We start from the raw sequence: 21,157 nt of genomic DNA, 5'->3' as shown, positions 1-21,157 counted from the left end.
AAAAATAAAATGACATTCAGCTTGTAAAAATAATTGGAAGCATAGATTCAGTGCAAGGGAAAAATCCAGAAAGCTGTAACATCCAGAGAAAGCTAGGGCAACAGTATTCAATAGACTGCATATAAGTTTGAAATGCAGTATAGAAACAAAACAAGGGAGATGTGATTTTGTACTACATATGCAGAGATGTCATTCACTTGGGGCATATATGCAGAAGCACAGGGAGGTAACAAATTAATGTGTTCAGTTCTGGAATGATGTTACCAGAAAGCTAATGACAAAATTGAGGGAGTGACAACTCTAGGGGGAGAAGTGCCAGAATACAAAGTTCCACAAGTATTTTAAGTGTTTAATGACTAAAGAAGAAGAATTATTACTTAGGGTGCTATAAATGCAAATTAGACTGCAGTGTTTCTACAAAAGAGTTTGTGAGTACTCTATGCACCTATTTACTTACAACATATCAAAATTAATTCTAAAATTATTCAGACACATTTAAATGCTTAAAAATTAGTTTCTGGAAACATAGTTAATGTGTTGTTAATATAATATATACACTCTATCAAATTCACTCCTGTGCTAAGTAGGTGCCAGTCAATAGCTGTCAGTGGAGGCTACACTCACTACTCCCAGCAGTAAATTTAGTCCAATATACTAAACAACCATACAAGCCAGTCTATATCAAGTGGGAATCATTAGATACTCATAGTCTCTGTAAAATCTTGCAGCCTGTCTCAGGTTGGTTAAGCAAGATTAAGTGTCTGAATTTAAGACGTAATGCATAATTAAGGGGCTACAGTGAAAGACCAAAATAACTAAAAATATATAGTTTGTTTAAGAATTTAAGGGGAGGTTTTACAGTATAGCAGGCTGCAAACAAACTGTGAGAAAATTGTTTAGATGTATGGTCAACGGAATGGCATTAAGGAAAGGAAAAATATGGTTCTGATTCAACAAGGTACTTAAGTACATGCCTAACTTAAAAACACAGTGCATTTCCTCTCCAGGTGCTTAGCTGGCTAGTTCTTGCTCACATGCTCAGGGTCTAACTGATCACCATATGTGAGGTCAGGAAGGATTTTTCCCCCAGGTAAGACTGGCAATGATCTGGGGGATTTCTTGCCTTCCACTGCAGCATATGGGTGCAGGTCACTGGCCAGGATTATTTGGGAATATCTCACCTAATCATTTCCCTGCCGTAGCGGGGACCTCGAGCACTGGTGCACCTTGGTCTCTTCTATTCTCTGCCTGTGGTGCACAACAGTCTAATCACCAGTGGGCTGTAATACTTTGGTCTAATTTTAGTAGTTGGGTTTAGTGTGCAGGTACTGGTTGGTGTTGGTGGCCTGTGATATACAGGAGGTCAGACTAGATGATCTACTGGCCTCTTCTGGCCTTAAAGTCTAGGACACTATGGGTAGTTCCATTACAGTTAATGGGGCGACTTATGTACTTGAAGTTAGGAATGTGCTTAAGTATCTTTGCCCAGTTGGGGCCTATCATAAGCATTTTTCCCAAATCTGGACCTTAGCATCCAAAATCTGGGTGCTTGTATGAAACTCCCCCAAGCTTATTACCAGCTTGGATCTGATCTCGCTGCCACCAGCCAGGAATTTCCAGGGCCTGACTCCCTCTCTGGTCTCCCCAAACCTTCTCTGGGGGACCCCAAGACTCAGAAACCCTGAGTCTCACACCAAAGGGAAAACAACCTCCTCCCCTTGTCTCCTCTTTATCTCATCCCCAGCTCCCCCTCCCTGGGTTATCCTGGGCGATACTGTACTTAAACTCCTTGAATGCAAAACAGAGAGGGCAATTTACCTTCCCCCCTCCTTCTTCCCCTGAGGCTATGCATTCAAACCTAGTCAAGCTAACACAAAGAGATTTCCCCCCTCCCTTCGTTCCTTAGCCTTAACCAGAGAAAAACCTCAAACAGGTTTTAAAAAGAAAGCTTTATATAAAAAAGAAAGAAAAAGACATAAAAATATCTTCTGTATCAAGGTGACAATTATACAGAGTCAATTGCTTAAAAGAAAAATATGAATAAACAGCCTTATTCAAAAAGAGATACAATTTAAACATTCCAGCACACACACATGTAAATACAAAACAAAACATATAAAAGCCTATTGTTTTGCTACCTTTGTACTTACAACTGGGAAACTGAAGATGAGAAGCTTACAGATAGAAAAAGATCCCCTCTCATAGCTGAGAGCCAGACAAAAACAAAGAACCCAAAAAATTCCCTCCCCTGAGCTTTGAAAATTCCAGTTTCCTGATTGGTCCTCTGGTCAGGTGTTTGGTTCCCTTTGTTAACCCTTTACAGGTAAAAGAAACATTAACCCTTAGCTATCTATTTATGACAGGGCCCAAATTAATTCGTGTATTATAGTTGTGCTCAGCATCTGGGCTTTATTGTGCTAGGTAGTGTACAATCATACAGGTGGACACGGTTCCTGCCCCAGCAGCTTATACTCTTCTTAAAAATGAGAAGCAACAACTGAGTGTAACAAACAATAGAGGGTAGAGAGAGAAAGAATTATGGCAACAGTAATAGGAACAGGCTATCAGCGGCACAACTGAATAACTCTCAGTCATTTATTCTGTGCTTTTGTAATCCTCACTAAAAAATAACCCAGCCATAAACCCCCATTTTCCTTAACTTTTGGGCTGTTCACCCCCACCTTCCTTTTCTTGGGGGAAAAAATAAGGCTAAGCTCATTGCCTGCTGTTTTATTTATTTCCCCCTTTTTATATAGATTTAGTACACTCCCATTTTATAGCATTATTAGTTCTATTTCTACATAAGCCTCTATCCTCTTGAAACCTTGCACTGCATGCTGTACGAGGGGGAGGCTTTGGTGTCCATAGGTGTCAGACGGAAGAGAGCAAAACTCCACTCATCAGTTATGGAGCATATGTTGTAATGTCAATATGGTCTAGGGCAGTGAAATTGCCTGCTCACATCCCATCCCCACAAACAGCAGAGTCTGGAACTGCTGACATCACTGGGCTGCAGAAGCTGTAAAAGTGCAGCTATCCCAGCTGCTGCCAGGGGCAACTCTAGCTTTTTTGCCGCCCCAAGCATGGCAGGCAGCCTGCCTTCAGTGCCTGGAGCTGCCGCTGCCTGCTGCAGCTGAGAAAGGAGAGGAGATTGCTGGGGTTCTGGCTCTGCAGGGAGGTATAATATCCCCTTCCCTCTGGCCCCGCATACTGCTGGATATTCCTTTCTGGTGAATATTGGGACATTCTTAAAGGATTTCTCCCCCAAGAAATCAGGTGGGAAGCATGACTATGTGGTGCTCCTGGGAGGGGAGATCTGCAGGAGTCATGTGCCCCCATAGTGTGGGTGCAGGAGTGAGCAGGGACTCAAAATTCCTAACTCTAAGAACTGTGATAATGTGGAATAATCTCCCAAAATAAATAGAGGAGCTATTTCATTTTGGAACATTTAGAACAGGACCGACCAAAACACTAAAAAATACATATTGTGAGGAATAACCATGCTGTGGCAGATGGGGACAGACTAGATTACTCAATAAGCTTTTTTCCTATCTATAATTTCTTTTTTCATAGCACAGGTATTTTTTATTGAAGTCTATCTGATGGAGTAGTTTTGATTCTGAAGACAATGTATGGTTCCAAATCTGTACTGTATGTCATACAGTACTAACCTTTAAAACTCCAACAAAAGTACACTTTTCAGTATGGGCACAGAATGCTTCCATATAGTTTTGCTTCCAGTTTACACAGAAGGTGAGTCACAGGAACAACTGCCCCACAGACAGCAAATACTAAACCCAGTAATGGTATTGGTACAATCTAAAGGTATGTTTGATATTAAGGCTCCAATCCTGCTCCCACTGATTTTAATGGTGCAGGATCAGGTCCTAAAATCCAGCCTCAATTGTCTCTATTATGTAAATCCATGGGCTAAGTGTGCCATACACATCCATAAGTCTACTAAATTCATACTCATTGCTCAACTTATGTTCAAAAGAAATAATAAAAATGTGCTGGACCTAGCAACAGAAGTGTATCATTTAACAATTTTTATCATATTTGCTTTAAATTATCATTGTTGTCCAGAAACATGCAAGAGAGATTATGATTATGAATGATACTGAATCCTTACAAAACATTAGATTCCCAATCCTCTGCAAAAATTGAAAATGCTATTGCCTGTTCCAAATAACTTTCAAGTCAGTGTAAAAAATAAGGATATAAACTAGACATTTCATATTATGTTATTATTGAGCAGATCTGGCAAAAAAGCAGAAGCATTATGGATATCTTTTAAAGAGAAAATGTTCAGTATTTCCCTCCCCTAGATCTTCTGTATGAATAGGTATATGAATTACTCAAGTATTCACTATTTTTTTCATACTTGTCCCTTTTTAGGAACCTTGTGGGGTTTAAAAGCTAGGGAAGTAAGTTGTGAATGTTAAAGTGAAAGTGAATTTGCATTTCTTTGGTGGAAAGATCATTTTTAGTCTTTGCATTCCTTTATGTTCAATATGATGGTAATTTTGGCACTAGTATCCTATTTACTGCACTTCTACCATGTAATTATCATGGGAATTATGGATCTCCAGCAGCAGGCAATGGCACATCATTGATACAGATGCCAGAGTGATAAAGGGACTATCACTCTAAGAATATGGATCATTTAAATCATGCAGATTTATTTAAATGTATAAGAAACTACAAGATTGTTACATATTTTAAAATATTGGTGTACTTGTTTTCTCAACTTTTTGCAGAAAGTATTAAGAATAGTATATAAAGAACCTCTTTGCTGCATACACTTTCAAACAGTTTCTTTATACTACTATGGACAAATGTGGGATTTGTTCACCTGGGTAGGGGAACTAATGGGAAAATGTGGGTTTAAAAGTACAATGTTAATTTGTGGAAAGGTTTACAGTTGGTCAGTTTGACCTGATTTGTTTTCAGCAGCATAATCTCTTTGAAGAATGAAAGCCATTTGCTGTTAATGTGAATATACTGTGATACAGCATGGCCAGAAGGCAGCATAAGAGTGTTAGCAGGGGGCCTTATTCCCTGCCAAGGGAGGAAGGTTTGCTTTAGATTAACTAGAACAGCTGTGGCCAATTAGAGCACCTGACTCCAGTTAGAGCACCTGACTCCAGTTAGAGCACCTGACTCCAGTCATGGGATAAAAACCCCTGCTTCAGTCAGACAGGGGGTGGTAGTTGAAGGAGAAAGGTTGGATTGGAGCAGAGTGCAGATTGCAGAAGAGAAGAGTTTGTCCAGAGAGAAATAGAAGGTTTGGAGGAGTGCTGCGGTGGATTGGGAAGCCCAACAGAAACCCTAGGTAAGGGGCACCAGGCTTGTATAGAAGAGAGGCGAGAAGCCCTTCACAAGCTGACGGGTATGAGAGGGAAGTAACCCAGGGGAAGAAACCGCTAGTCAAGTGGTTCACCACAACCCCAGGGCCCCTGGGTTGGGACCTGGAGTAGAAGGCGGGCCCAGGTCCCTCCCTCTCCACTCCCCTCCTCCAAGGACGCTAGGGGAATGATTAAGAACTGGTTCAGAGGCAAGCAATAGCGCCCTGAACCTACCCCAGAGAAGAGAAAGCGCGAGACCCAGCAGAACAGTACCGGCAATTTGCCACAATACATTGTCTTCTAAAGTGTGTTAGTGTCAGTTGGAAATGAAACATGACTAGCTGCTGTGACTGCTGAGCAGTCTAATACAGTTTAGGAAACAAAACGATTACTGTAATTCAATTGTGTTTATAATTTCTTATATTTTGAAATGTGATTGTTATTTCACAGCCTCTTGCCAGGATCCCACGTGTCAATACCTAGAATTTATGAATTTTCAACAGCCTTTGCTCTTATAATATGCAGCAAGAAGCACAGATGTCTCATTCCTTTTTTCAGATCCTTACACATGCATTAGGTAAATGGAAGACCAAGCATTTTTTCCTAATCCAGCATCCACAAACCCATGCAAAGTGCAGAAAAAAGTCAAGCCTCCAGATTTAATCTTTCTGTATAGAATTACCACCTATAGCTGTGATGATCTGATAGATCTCCTGCAACAACTTGAGTTCCTATCAGTAATTAGATGGGAAAACTATTTGGAATTACTAGATGCTGCAGAAAGTGATGTTGATGACTCACTATGTGGCATGCTCCCTGTTGAGAAGTACAGACTCAATACCCCCATCATGATGTTAGGACCATATGGGATGATGTAGGTGTCATCTATACCTCGTAGGACATAAAAACAGAGGCCACGACGACTTGTACTTGTTAAAGACCTTGGGTGAGGTTCTGTGCTGTACTGAATTCAGTCCAGGAGGAGACAAGGTTCCAGGGGCTTTAAGCCACCTTTGCACCCTCCTCCTGATCCTGGTCTACTAGGAATGAGCCCAGCCCAGTCACTAGCATCATTTACACAGGCCTGAAAAGCCCTGATGATGGGGTCTATCAAGCATTTTCTGGTCTCAGCTGGGGGTGTTGGTGCCTGGATACCTGCTTCTGAAGAAACCCACTCAGACCAGGCTAAAAGGGCCAGGAGGAGACAGTGACTAATTGGGAGCCAGCAACCTAGTGAGCAGGTTTGCCTGCCTCTTCTCAGGGCCCAGGAGCAGTGCTGGGTGGGATTGGGGCACAGCAGGAGCTCATCAGTGCTAGCCCAGAACCCCAGTGCCCAGTCAGGGCTTTGCCCTCAAGCACTGCAAGTAAGTGGTTGCCTTTGAGTTTCGTTTGTTTATTTAAAGGCACAGACAAATTATGAATGGTGTTATCTTCTGTTAACTGTTCAGAGACTGATGCCACACTTGTAGCATTGGCCACCCTGCTTCAAGAAGTGGTCACAACTTGTGGACGAAAGCAGGAAGCACCTGCAATACACTATGCTCGAGCCTACCATAGGTGTGACAGGGCATCCCCATCTGTGACCACCCACTCCCAATGTTCTTCTGCCATCCCCCGCCCTGTTCATGATTAACTTAACTTTGAAAGGCGTAAGGATGCAAATGGTTTAACAGGAACATGGCACTCTTGTTCCAGCATAAGAATGTTCACACATGGAGTTATTCCTGAGTAACTTCATGTAGAGAAGCCCTTAGATCCCCAGCCTGTAAACTCTTAAACATGTACTTAACTTAATGCATATGAATAGTCCCTCTTGACATTACATGCAAAAGTGTTTGGGTGATATAAAGAGGAAACCAAGAGGAAACAGTGTCTTGGTCCATCTGGATATTTTAGCTTATTTACAGAGTAGAGGCAGAATCCCGAAGAACCCAGCCAGCTCCGCTACCGTATCCACCCAGCTTTGCAAAGCCTGAACCCCAGAGGGTCTTCAGTGGGAAGTGGAGATAGGGAAGCATACTGTAAATGGCAATTTCTCTTCCATACCCCTAATCCCAAGCCCCATATGTGGGCCCAAACTCCAGCTCCGCTTCATGTGCAGATGTAAGGAGACACATGGAGCCTTATGTCCTAAATATCTACCATTTGTGGCCAGTCACAACATCTGCAAATTAACACATGACTGAGCTGGATATTTCCCTTCTATGCTTTGGTGCAATAAGCAGCTCCAAGACTGATCTGGATCTGGATTAAATCAAGTGCATAAAGCAAAACACCAAAGAAAATCCTGCTCAAATTAACAGTAATCTGAAGACAGAGTATAATGTAATATATGTAAAAAATTGATTTAAGAGAGAAAAACATTTCTTCTGCTCCCCAGCAGTGCAGATAAGCTATTAAAGTGCCAAAAGCTCTAAAATCTAATACAAAAAGTGTGTGCGTGTAGGGGGGAGACGTACATTGCCACTCAGAAGTAAAAACAAAATGCTAATTTTCATCTGTATTCATTTATATCACTGACAAAGGCTAAAACATAGGAGTAACACAGGGACCATCAGTTCAGAAAAATCTAGCACCAGAGCCCTAAGCTATTACAGGAGTTGGAAGTGTACAAAGTGTACATAAACATTTTCAATTATTAAAGGACCCAGATGGGAGAGGCAATACAATCACCCACAGTGTATAATCTTGATTTTTCTAGCTGAAACAAGTTAATAAAAAAAATCTAATAGGTTGTACAGCACTAAATGAATGCCATCAAGACATACTAGTCTTTCAAATATATATATTTTTTTTAAGACATACTAGTCTTTCAAAGGACTTTAAACTAGGTTAATCAGGAACAGGTGAGCAAAGCCCACAGGTACGTGTAGAACATGGAGACCTGGGAGATGGGTCGGAAATAGAAGGGGCATGGGCTATAATGGCAGAGAGAAAGGAGGGTCAGGGCAAAACTGGGAGGCAAGATCATACCAGTATCTTAGATGCCTATATACAAATGCGAGAAGTATGGGTAATAAGCAGGAAGAACTGGAAGTGCTAATAAATAAATACAAGTATGACATTGTTGGCATCACTGAAACACATGATTGGAATGGATGGGTACAGCTTGCTCAGGAAAGATAGATAGGGGGAAAAGGGAGGAGGTGTCGCCTCATATATTTAAAATGTACGCACTTGGACTGAGGTGGAGATGGACATAGGAGACGGAAGTGTTGAGAGCCTCTGGGTTAGGATAAAAGGGGTAAAAAAACAAGGGTGATGTCATGCTAGGAGTCTACTACAGGCCACCTAACCAGGTAGAAGAGGTGGATGAGGCTTTTTTTTAAACAACTAACAAAATCATCCAAAGCCCAAGATTTGGTGGTGATGGCGGACTTCTAACTATCTCAGATATATGTTGGAAATAACACCGCAGGGCACAGACTACCAATAAGTTCTTGGGACTGCATTGCAGACAAACTTTTTATTTCAGAACGTTGAAAAAAGCTACTCGGTGGGAGAAGCTGTTCTAGATTTGATTTTAACAAATAGGGAGGAACTCACATGAGAATTTGAAAGTGGTAAGGCAGCTTCGTGAAAGTGATCATGAAATCATAGAGTTCACAATTCTAAGGAAGGGTAGAAGGGAGTACAGTAAAAATAGAGACAATGGATTTCAGGAAGGGGGATTTTTGTAAGCTCAGAGAGCTGATAGGTAAGGTCCCATGGGAATCAAGACTCAGGGGAAAAAAACAACTGAGGAGAGTTGGCAGTTTTTCAAAGAGACACTATTAAGGGCCCTAAAGCAAGCTATTCTGCTGGTAGGAAAGATAGAAAATGTGGCAAAAGACCACCTTGGCTTTAACTGCAAGATCTTGTATGATCCTAAAAATAAAAAGAAGTCATATAAAAAATGGAAACTAGGACAAATAACAAGGATGAATTCCTGCAAACAACACAGGAATGCAGGGGCAAGATTAGAAGGCAAAGGCACAAAATGAGCTCACAAACTAGCTACAGGAATAAGGGAAATAAGAAGAAGACTTTTATCAATACATTAGAAGCAAGAGGAAGACCAGCCAGGGTAGCCACTGCTCAGTGAGGGGGAGAAACAGTAAGAGGAAACTTGGAAATGGCAATGATGTTTAATGACTTATTTGTTTCGGTCTTCACTGAGAAGTCTGAAAGAATGCCTAACATAGTGAATGCTAATGGGACGAGGGTAGGTTTAGAAGATAAAAGTAAAAAAAGAACAAATTAAAATCACTTGGAAAAGTTAGATGCCTCCAAGTCACTAGGGCCTGATGAAATGCATCCTAGAATACTCAAGTAGCTAATAGAGGAGATATCTGAGCCTCTAGCTATTATCTTTGGAAAATCATGGGAGACGGGAGAGATTCCAGAAGACTGGAAAAGGCAAATATAGTGCCCATCATAAAAAGGGAAATAAAAAACCCAGGAAACTACAGACCAGTTAGTTTAGCTTTCTGTGCCAGAGAAGATAATGGAGCAAGTAATTAAGGAAATCACCTGCAAACACTTGGAAGCGGTAAGGTGATAGGTAAGGTGATAGGGAATAGCCAGCATGGATTTATAAAGAACAATCTGATAGCTTTCTTTGATAGGATGACGAGTCTTGTGGATAAGGGAGAAGCGGTGGATGTGGGTATAACTAGATTTTAGTAAGGCATTTGATATGGTCTCACATGATATTCTTATCGATAAACTAGGCAATACAACTTAGATGGGGCTACTATAAGGTGGGTGCATAACTGCTGGATAACCGTACTCAGAGAGTAGTTAGTTAATGGCTCCCAATCCGCTGGAAAGATATAACAAGTGGGGTTCCGCAGGGGTCTGTTTTGGGACCAGCTCTGTTCAATATCTTCATCAACGACTTAGATGTTGGCATAGAAAGTACGCTTATTAAGTTTGCAGATGATACCAAACTGGGAGGATTGCAACTGCTTTGGAGGACTGGGTCATGATTCAAAATGATCTGGACAAATTGGAGAAATGGTCTGAGGTAAACAGGATGAAGTTTAATAAAGACAAATGCAAGTGCTCCTCTTAGGAAGGAACAATCAGTTTTTACACATACAGAATGGGAAGAGACTGTCTAGGAAAGAGTATGGCAGAAAGAGATCTAGGGGTCATAGTGGACCACAAGCTAAATATGAGTTAACAGTGTGATACTGTTGCAAAAAGAGCAAACGTGATTCTGGGATGCATTAACAGGTGTGTTGTAAACAAGACACGAGAAGTCATTCTTCCGCTCTACTCTGCGCTGGTTAGGCCTCAACTGGAGTGTTGTGTCCAGTTCTGGGCACACCGCATTTCAAGAAAGATGTGGAGAAATTGGAGAGGGTCCAGAGAAGAGCAACAAGGATGATTAAAGGTCTTGAGAACATGAGCTATGAAGGAAGGCTGAAAGAACTGGGTTTGTTTCAGTTTGGAAAAGAGAAGACCAAGAGGGACATGATAGCAGTTTTCAGGTATCTAAAAGGGGTTCATCAGGAGGAGGGAGAAAACTTGTTCATCTTAGCCTCTAAGAATAGGACAAGAAGCAATGGTTTAAACTGCAGCAAGGGAGATTTAGGTTGGACATTAGGAAAAAGTTCCTAACTGTCAGGGTAGTTAAACACTGGAATAAAGTGCCTAGGGAGGTTGTGGAATCTCCATCTCTGGAGATATTTAAGAGTAGGTTAGATAAATGTCTATCAGGGATGGTCTAGACAGTATTTGGTCCTGCCATGAGGGCAGGGGACTGGACTCGATGACCTCTCGAGGACCCTTCCAGTCCTAGAATCTATGAATCCAGTCTATTCTGTCTCTTCTTTCTTTGTATTTTTAAAATTATTGTTTTAATTCTCTTCTATTATTCAGGTTTATCCATTGTTCTTCATTCTGCCATCCTCAAATAGCTGTTTTCTTATCATCTTAGCCATAAATTTTCAAAAGCTGTGCACGGTTAATGGGAGTTATCACCTAAAATGCTACATTATCAGTTTGAAAAATACAGAGATATATATCTGTCCTTTCTGCATGTAAGCACTCCAAAACTTACCCTGTAACTGGATTGTCTCCTTATAGTGCAGTGGCTCCCAGGCTGTGAGTCTGCTGAAGCAGTATTCAGCTTTCCACTGGCTTTGCTTGCGGTTACACAGAGAAAGCAGAATGCTGTCTATACCAACCTCTCCGTTCTATCACTGTATATCAGAGCATACTGGAGTTCTCAGCTCTCAGTATCCAGCCCATGTAGTGACAAAGCTAACAAGCCCTCTCCCTACTCACTAAAGTGGAAGGACAGAATGCTGCTGCCATCCACCCAGACCAATGGTGGGAAGCACACAAGAGAAGAGATAGAGACACTAAGCATGAACTACTTTATTTTCAACTCCCACTTCTTTCCTAAAACAAGTTCTCTAACTCCAAAAAAATAAAATATGAAAAAATCGAAGCCAGCAAGACCAGTTCATGTTAGTGAGCAACCTAGTGTATACATATGCAATACAGGGCACACTTTAACAAAAGAATATAAGAACATAAGAACAGCCGTACTGGATCAGACCAAAGGTCCATCTAGCCCAGTATCTGTCTACAATGCCAGGTGCCCCACAGGGAGTGAACTTAACAGGCAATGATCAAGTGATCTCTCTCCTGCCATCCATCTCCATCCTCTGACAAACAGAGGCTAGGGACACTATTCTTTGCCCATCCTGGCTAATAGCTCTTTATGGACTTAACCACCATGAATTTATCCAGTTCTCTTTTAAATTCTGTTATAGTCCTAGCCTTCACAACCTCCTCAGGTAAGGAGTTCCACAAGTTGACTGTGCTCTGTGTGAAGAAGAACTTCCTTTTATTTGTTTTAAACGTGCTGCCTATTAATTTCATTTGGTGACCTCTAGTTTTTGTATTATGGGAATAAGTAAATAACTTCTCCTTATCCACTTTCTCCACATCACTCAATTGATTTTATAACCTCTATCATATCACCCTTAGTCTCCTCTTTTCAAGCTGAAGAGTCCTAGCCTCTTTAATCTTTCCTCATATGGGACCCTCTCCAACCCTATAATTTTAGTTGCCCTTTCTGAACCTTTTCTAGTGCTATATATCAGGGGCGGTCCCAGGCCCCAGCATACTAAGTGCGGTGCTTGGGCGGCATCTGCGGGGGGCGCTCTGCAGTCTCCGGAGGGCGGCAGGCAGCTTGGTGGACCTCCTGCAGGCACGCCTCAGTGAGGTTCCCGAGAGAGTGGGCCAGCGTAACCAGCGGCGCCTGTGGCGGTCTACTCATGTGGTCGCGGTGATGGTCTAGAGCTAGGCTGCACCCTGGATATTCTTTGTATTTGATCGTGCGGAGGACGCACATCTGTACACGTGTGTCGTGATGGAAGCGTATCGATTAATAGGCATAGTGAATATCTATCTTCTCGTTATTACCTCTATGCGCACTTTTTATTATCACACTGTTTGCTTTGTGTACGCTCTCTGCACACTGCAGCCAGCATCTTCAGGACTATCCACGATGACTCTCAAGATCTTTTCCTGACTCGTTGTAGCTACAATTAGCTCAATATTTGTATGTATGTGGAGTTATTTTTTTCCAATGTGCATTACTTTAACCCTTTATCCAATTAATTTCATTGCCAGTTTTGTTGCCCATTATTTAGCTTTTGTGAGTCTTTTTTGAAGTTCTTCACCAATCGCTGTTTGTCTTAACTATCTTGGTAGTTTAGTATCATCTGCAAACTTTGCCACCTCACCTGTTTACCCTTTCTCCAGATATTTATGAATAAAATTGAATAGATTGGTCTGGTACCGACGTTAGACTTACTGGTCTGTAATTGCCGGGATCACCTCTAGAGCCCTTTTTAAATATTGGTGTTACATCAGCTAACTTCCAGTCACTGGGTACCGAAGTCAATTTAAAGGACAGGTTACAAACCTTAGTTAATAGTTCCACACTTTACTCCAGAAAGAATTCATTTAAAGGTGTTCTTATTCAGAAGAATTTAAAATGAGTTTAAAACTATTTAAAATTCCAAGACAAATTATCCCTCTAGAAACATATTTTAACTTAATGTCCTTTATTTAAGTCACTGAAGTTCCAAAGTAGTAATTTTTACACTAAATGGATTGCAGTCAAGTTCTTGATTGGTCATTTTTCTGAATCCAGGCTTTATAAGAATCTTACCTCCAAGGACCATGCCAGCTTGACAGCACTTCCTCAAGCGACATGCTGGACAGTTCTTCCTACGAATTTTATCAACTATGCAGTCATTCCTTCCAGCACATAAATAGTTATGCTGTCCTGTAAACAAGAAAAACCCAGAATTAACAAACTGTTTCTGATTGTGTCAAGACTATCTCTGAACCAGCGTATGGTGAGCCAAAAATTAAAGAGACTTCAAACCAATGGCTGACGGTCCCATTACAAGAATCACTAGAGATTTTTTTAATGTTATCTTTCAGATCTTACCAGCTGACAGTTTTATTATAGTACACCTCTACCCTGACATAACACGTCCTGATGTAACACTATTTTGGGTATAATGCAGTAAAGCAGCGCTCCGAGGGGGTGAGGCTGCGCACTCCAGCGGATCAAAGCAAGTTCAGTATAACGTGGTTTCATGCAGTAAGATATTTTGGCTCCTGAGGACAGTGTTATATCGGGGTTGAGGTGTAATTGTTTTGGCTTCTTAATGTTCACCAGTCTTCTATAGTTCCAAAATAGGGCATGGACAATATATATTGTTCATGTTACTGTACAATTGACATTTTGTACATAAATCAGGTAATAGAACCAAATTTGAGATTTCTCCTTTTCTGGATCTTTTCTCAGATCTTATTTCACTTCATGTAAAACATTGTTTCTCCATTTCCTAAGGTAATGGAGGGTGCTTTCCTCTGAAGGGTCGGGCACCTCCTGCAAGGGGATGAATATCCTCAACTCCTGCTTCAGGCCACAGAAGCTGAGGCACTCAGCAGCCCAGGAATGGGCCCTGTTAGAATGCTACATTTGCCGTGCAACCCCTTTCATTGCTCTGGAAAATGTCTATTCCTTTTTCAATTCCATTTGTTACCCTCCACATTTCACAGCAGATAGGAACACCAAACCCAGTACTTAATTTGTGCCAGGGCTTGAAAGTAAATAAAATTGTTTGAGCCCCAGCATCTCTTTCACAATAAACTAAGCACTGACCAAACCTATTATATATTGGCAGGCTTAAGGCATAATACTGACAAAGCAAAACAATACACGTCTTCTAAAAAAGTTATGAAATAGTGGAAATTTTTTTTTAGAAAAACATGTAATGGTGACTCATAGACTCATAGACTCTAGGACTGGAAGGGACCTCGAGAGGTCATCGAGTCCAGTCTCCTGCCCTCATGGCAGGACCAAATACTGTCTAGACCATCCCTGATAGACATTTATCTAACCTACTCTTAAATATCTCCAGAGATGGAGATTCCACAACCTCCCTAGGCAATTTATTCCAGTGTTTAACTACCCTGACAGTTAGGAACTTTTTCCTAATGTCCAACCTAAATCTCCCTTGCTGCAGTTTAAGCCCATTGCTTCTTGTTCTATCATTAGAGGCTAAGGTGAACAAGTTTTCTCCCTCCTCCTGATGACACCCTTTTAGATACCTGAAAACTGCTATCATGTCCCCTCTCAGTCTTCTCTTTTCCAAACTAAATAAACCCAATTCTTTCAGCCTTCCTTCATAGGTCATGTTCTCAAGACCTTTAATCATTCTTGTTGCTCTTCTCTGGACCCTCTCCAATTTCTCCACATCTTTCTTGAAATGCGGTGCCCAGAACTGGACACAATACTCCAGTTGAGGCCTAACCAGCGCAGAGTAGAGCGGAAGAATGACTTCTTGTGTCTTGTTTACAACACACCTGTTAATGCATCCCAGAATCACGTTTGCTTTTTTTGCAACAGTATCACACTGTTGACTCATATTTAGCTTGTGGTCCACTATGACTCCTAGATCTCTTTCTGCCATACTCCTTCCTAGACAGTCTCTTCCCATTCTGTATGTGTGAAACTGATTGTTCCTTCCTAAGTGGAGCACTTTGCATTTGTCTTTATTGAACTTCATCCGGTTTACCTCAGACCATTTCTCCAATTTGTCCAGATCATTTTGAATTTTGACCCTGTCCTCCAAAGCAGTTGCAATCCCTCCCAGTTTGGTATCGTCTGCAAACTTAATAAGCGTACTTTCTATGCCAACATCTAAGTCGTTGATGAAGATATTGAACAGAGCCGGTCCCAAAACAGACCCCTGCGGAACCCCACTTGTTATACCTTTCCAGCAGGATTGGGAGCCATTAATAACTACTCTCTGAGTACGGTTATCCAGCCAGTTATGCACCCACCTTATAGTAGCCCCATCTAAATTGTATTTGCCTAGTTTATCGATAAGAATATCATGCGAGACCGTATCAAATGCCTTACTAAAGTCTAGGTATACCACATCCACCGCTTCTCCCTTATCCACAAGGCTCGTTATCCTATCAAAGAAAGCTATCAGATTGGTTTGACATGATTTGTTCTTTACAAATCCATGCTGGCTATTCCCTATCACCTTACCACCTTCCAAGTGTTTGCAGATGATTTCTTTAATTACTTGCTCCATTATCTTCCCTGGCACAGAAGTTAAACTAACTGGTCTGTAGTTTCCTGGGTTGTTTTTATTTCCCTTTTTATAGATGGGCACTATATTTGCCCTTTTCCAGTCTTCTGGAATCTCTCCCGTCTCCCATGACTTTCTAAAGATTATAGCTAGAGGCTCAGATACCTCTTCTATTAACTCCTTGAGTATTCTAGGATGCATTTCATCAGGCCCTGGTGACTTGCAGGCATGTAACTTTTCTAAGTGATTTTTAACTTGCTCTTTTTTTATTTTATCTTCTAAACTTACCCCCTTCCCATAAGCATTCACTATGTTAGACATCTAAAGGGAATACACACAAAAGAAATGTATATGTACTTTTATTTACCTAACTTACTTGTATAGCCACCATTGCCACAGTATCTGAGCATCTCACAATCTTTAATTTATTTTTATGCTAATACCATCACTGTAAGGTAGGAAAGTAATATTACCTCAGTTTTACAGACAGCAGACTAGGCCCAGATCCCCAGATTTTAAAAGGTATTTAGGCATTGCTGTGCTCATTGTTGCAATGCCTGATGGATTTAGGTGCCTAAATCTCATTTTCAAAAAGGATTTGGGCACTTAGAAGCTTAAATCTCTTCAACTGCCAATGAGATTTTGGCTCCTAAATGCCTAAATACCTTTCAAAAATTAGATTTAGATTAATAAATCAGGTAGACATTGCAATGTTGAGTACTGCAATCAGAGGTGAAAGTGAGCCGGTATGGGCCGGTATTCCATATTGGTAAGAACCCACATCGGCCCATACCCAGCCCATACTTTAGCACTTAAATGTCCCTGCCCCTTTTGCCTCCCCTGTCGGGGGCTCTGCCGGTAGGGTCCGTACCGGCAGGGCCGCTGACGGGGTGATGTGGGGGGGCGCAGCAACATTAAAGCGCTGCTGCGGCAAAGGACTCTGCAGCGCTTTAAAGTCCCTGCCTCTTTTGCCCCACCCCCAGCCACTAACGGGCAGGGTGGGGACAAAGGGAGTAGCTGCCCTGGGGCCAGCAATTTAAAAGGGCCCGACGCTGCTGCTACTACCACAGCAGAGGCATCCGGTGCTCCAGGCCCTTTAAGTCAACACGGGAGCCCTGGGCGGCATGGACCGGCTCGGGGATGTTGACCCCTTCCACCTGAGGCACCGCCCCTTCTGGGGGCCAGAGCCACCCCCACACCGTACCGGTAAGTGTCCTCAGTTACATTCACCCCTGACTGCAACTCCTAAATACTGTTAGAAATCTGGGCTAGAGAGATTAAATGACTTAGCCAAATTCACATCAGAAGTATCTATCATAGGAGGAATTGAACCCAGGTCTCATGAGTACGAGGCTGGTACCTGAACCACTGTACAATCTTTACTCTTCTACTTTGGCTGTTAGTCATGCCAAGAAAATACAGCTTTTGCCATATAAATAAGTTCATTAAACTTTTTTTTAATCAGGGAAAGCAGTGGTACGGTCCAAAATGGGATCAACCATTGCTGGGATACTGTGTCCAGTTCTGGTGCCCACAGTTTAAGTAGGATGTTGATAAATTGGAGAGGGTTCACAGAAGAATCACAAGAATGATTAAAGGATTAGAAAATATACCCTATAGTGATAGACTCAATAAGCTCAATCTATTTAGCTCAACTAAGCGCTGATTATTGGGTGACTTGATTACAATCTATAAGTACCTACATGGGGAATTAATATTTAATACTGGTCTCTTAAAATCTAGCAGAGAAAGATATAACACGATTCAATGGCTGGAAGTTGAAGCTAGACAAATTCAGACTAGAAATAAGGTGTATATTTGTAATGGTGAGAGCAATTAATCATTTGAAATGAATTACCAAGGGTTGTGCGGAATTCTCCATCACTCACAATTATTAAATCAAGACTGGATGTTTTTCTAAAAGAAATGCTCTAGAATTACTTTGAGGAAGTTCCATGATCTATGCTATACAGGAAGTCAAACTAGATAATCATAGTGGTTTCTTCTAGTGTTAGAATCTAATGATCAACGAACTTTTTATATATGTGTAGTCCCACTGAGCTCAACCATATGGGCTAGAAATTTTTTTTTTTAAATGAAACACCAGACTCTGACACACAATTCTGTTTCAAGAGGTGAATTCTGTTGCAAATTATGTGGCTGCAGAACACATAGGCCCTAACCATAATATACATTCATTGATGAAAACTTTTTGCAATCCTATGTATTATTCTGATTTGATTCCAATACTGATTTGTTTGCTTATTTTCCATAACCTCTTTTTGGTGAATTTAATGCTGTTCTTATAATAGAGCTGCCACTTGTCTATACCACAAAATTCATAATAGAAAACTTCTTAATTAACCCATTTTAGTGATACAAGGTGCTACCTCATTTTAAGAAACTGCTAGAAGCTGATTATACAATGCACAAACTTCTTGCATCACCAAGAAGAGGCTAGAAGACTGCAGCAGCCCCACAGAAGCATGAAGAGTAAGAAGTGACAAGTAAATTTTTGAACAGTTTCTATTCACATGGTGGTGTTCCTTAAATGGAAACAAATCAGTGAAGGACAGGAACCATTCAAAGGGTTCAAGATGGTAGAACAAACATCACCAGCTGGACACTAAGGAAGGAAAAGTTTAGTTAGGTATGATGAAGCAGTTCTTAACAGTTAATATATTTGGACAGTGGAACAGTCTCCAAAGGGAAATTCTTTGGGCACCGAAAAGATTCAAGAACCATTAGTGTAAGCAAGGTAGAAGCAGGTGGATAAGACTGAATGACGTATGTAGTCTTCTCTGGTCTTGCAATTTTAGGATTTGTGTATTCTTCCTGATGTTATGGATACTTTCTTGCTTCCATAGATTTTCGTTAGCAAAAACAAAATTTTAAAATTTGACTGTAAAGAATTTTAGTCAAATTGAAAGAGTTGTATAATTACTTCAATGTCAGGCTTTATTTTGTGTGTGCTAAAATTGAATCTTATTGTCTGGATGTTATTTTAAGGTGAACTACATTCCAGCAATGCTGTCATCTTATTAGCATTCTATTGCCAATACATAATGTTGTAGTCAAATACAACAAATAATAATGATGGCCCAGTTCTTCTCTCGTTCAAGTCAAAGTCAAAATTATGCTCTAAAACATTATTATTCTATCCCATGATTATTTGATTGGAGCCGTATTGCCAATCATTTTAATTATGGATGGGACAACCTGATTGGATAAAACAATCAATCCCAACCTTCGCTCATCCATCCAAATTAACCTCAAATTTATTTTTTGGTGTTTAAAACATTTTAAATTTTCCCCACCTCCATGTTTCAATACCTCCTAATTCTAACCAGGACTTCAAGTAAGTGGAAGTATCAAAATATTAACAGACAAACATGTTAGTTGGATATTGTCAGCTCAATTACGCAGAGCAAAAAAGGTATGGCTCAAGTACAGGGAAGCATCCAAACTTGTGAAATTTGTGTTCCTCCTTTCTGGTGTGGACCTGCAAATGTTGTTTCAATCATCATGTCTTTTCATGCTTATATTTATTTTCAGAGCAGTTGTTTGATTGAGCTATTTACTGCCAATGGTAATAAACAAGTTTGAGATGGTGGTTATGTAACTCAGCTGCTGTTTTTCGTATCCCCTTTCTTTGCCCACTTCTGGTAAAACAAGCATGTGTTCAGCAAGAATTGTTCTACAAATGTATAGTAAGGACAATCTGAAAATGTCCTCTGAGTACAGGTAATAGGTACAGCTATGAGTATCTATTTCATGAGAAAAATGGCATTTTCTTCTGGCAAGATGCTAAGAATTACTGCCAAACCATCCAAAATAGCAGTTTTTAGTTTTTGTTTTTAATGTTCACATTCACTTTTTAGCATTGTTGTAGCCATGTTGGTCTCAGGATATTTGAGAGATAAGGTAGGTGAAGTAATATCTTTTATTGGACCAACTTCTGTTAGTGAGAGACACAAGCTTACACAGGGCTCTTCCTCAGTTGTTACTGTTGCCTTCTTCCATGACATCGGCACCATGATTCCCCTTTTTTCTCCCCAGTGAAACATTAAAAAGCAACAAAACAACCCTTCATATTTCTGGCCACAGACCAAGAAGCAGAATGCTTACTTTTAACCATATCCCTCTTCTTCAGAGTCTGCGCAATATTTAGTTGATCTCTCCCCTACTTTGCCTTAGTTAGCTTTGAAAGCCCTCTCCGTATTTCTCCATGCTTTAAGAGAAGATATAGGGCATACTTCACCCCAACTCTGGGCTCTCCCTTGCACCTGCACCCCCTGCTGCCCCAACTCTGGGCCTCCCCCCACCTGCACCCCCTGCCGCCCCAGTCTGGGCTTCCCCGAAACTGCACCCCTTGCGTCCCACCCCTGGAACTCACCACAACACCCCTGCCACCCCAGCCCTGGCTTCCCTCCTTGACCCGTGTCCAGCCACCTGCCACCCCAGCCTGGGCTCCCCCCCACACCCACACACACGTGCTTCCCCAGCTCTGGGCTCCCACTTCCCCCCCACCAGTGCCCCCCCTCCCCACACCCCCTGCCTCCCCAGCCCTGGGCCTCCCCACCACAGGTACCTGCACTCCCCTTCTGCCCCCGCTTGGGTCACTGGTTAATTTGCTCCCAGGGGTGGGTCACTTCAGCAGGAATTTTGGAGTTGACAGAACACAGCAAGATTGGTTCCACCCGTATGGGTCTTAACGACTACAAATGGAACATATTTCACGATTGTCGATTGGAGATATCTGGAATAGCATATTCAAAGACTGTCTAGCAGTAATTGAGCAAAGTTAGGTGCCATTATATACTTTGTTCACTCTGTGTCTTTCGTATGGGGAATGTGCCGAGTGCAATATCAGATTCTCCTTTTAACAAAGTATTAGAGGGGTAGCCGTGTTAGTCTGGATCTGTAAAAGCAGCAAAGAATCCTGTGGCACCTTATAGACTAACAGACGTTTTGGAGCCATGAGCTTTGGGTGAATACCCACTTCGTCAGATGCATGTAGTGGAAATTTCCAGGGGAGTGTATATATGCAAGCAAGCGCGAGACAATGAGGTTAGTTCAATCAGGGAGGATGAGGCCCTTCTAGCATGAGGTGTGAAAACCAACGGGAGGAGAACTGGTTCTGTAGTTGGCAAGCCATTCACAGTCTTTGTTCATCCTGAG

At 41.4% G+C, this 21,157-nt stretch overlaps 1 protein-coding gene across 1 annotated transcript in view; it reads right to left on the bottom strand.

Annotated features, from left to right (window-relative positions):
* Positions 1-21,157, bottom strand: part of PGR (progesterone receptor) — a 69,956-nt gene that overhangs the window by 24,422 nt on the left and 24,377 nt on the right. Inside the window, exon 3 of the mRNA XM_032788431.1 lies at positions 13,528-13,644. Within this exon, the coding sequence (XP_032644322.1) occupies positions 13,528-13,644 (117 nt within the window). The remainder of the gene's footprint in view (positions 1-13,527; positions 13,645-21,157) is intronic.

Source organism: Chelonoidis abingdonii, chromosome 1 (assembly GCF_003597395.2).
Source record: "Chelonoidis abingdonii isolate Lonesome George chromosome 1, CheloAbing_2.0, whole genome shotgun sequence".
Classification (NCBI taxonomy): Eukaryota; Metazoa; Chordata; order Testudines; family Testudinidae; genus Chelonoidis; species Chelonoidis abingdonii.
Note: the sequence above shows the minus strand (reverse complement) of the source record. Positions and strands in the feature narration are given on the sequence as shown.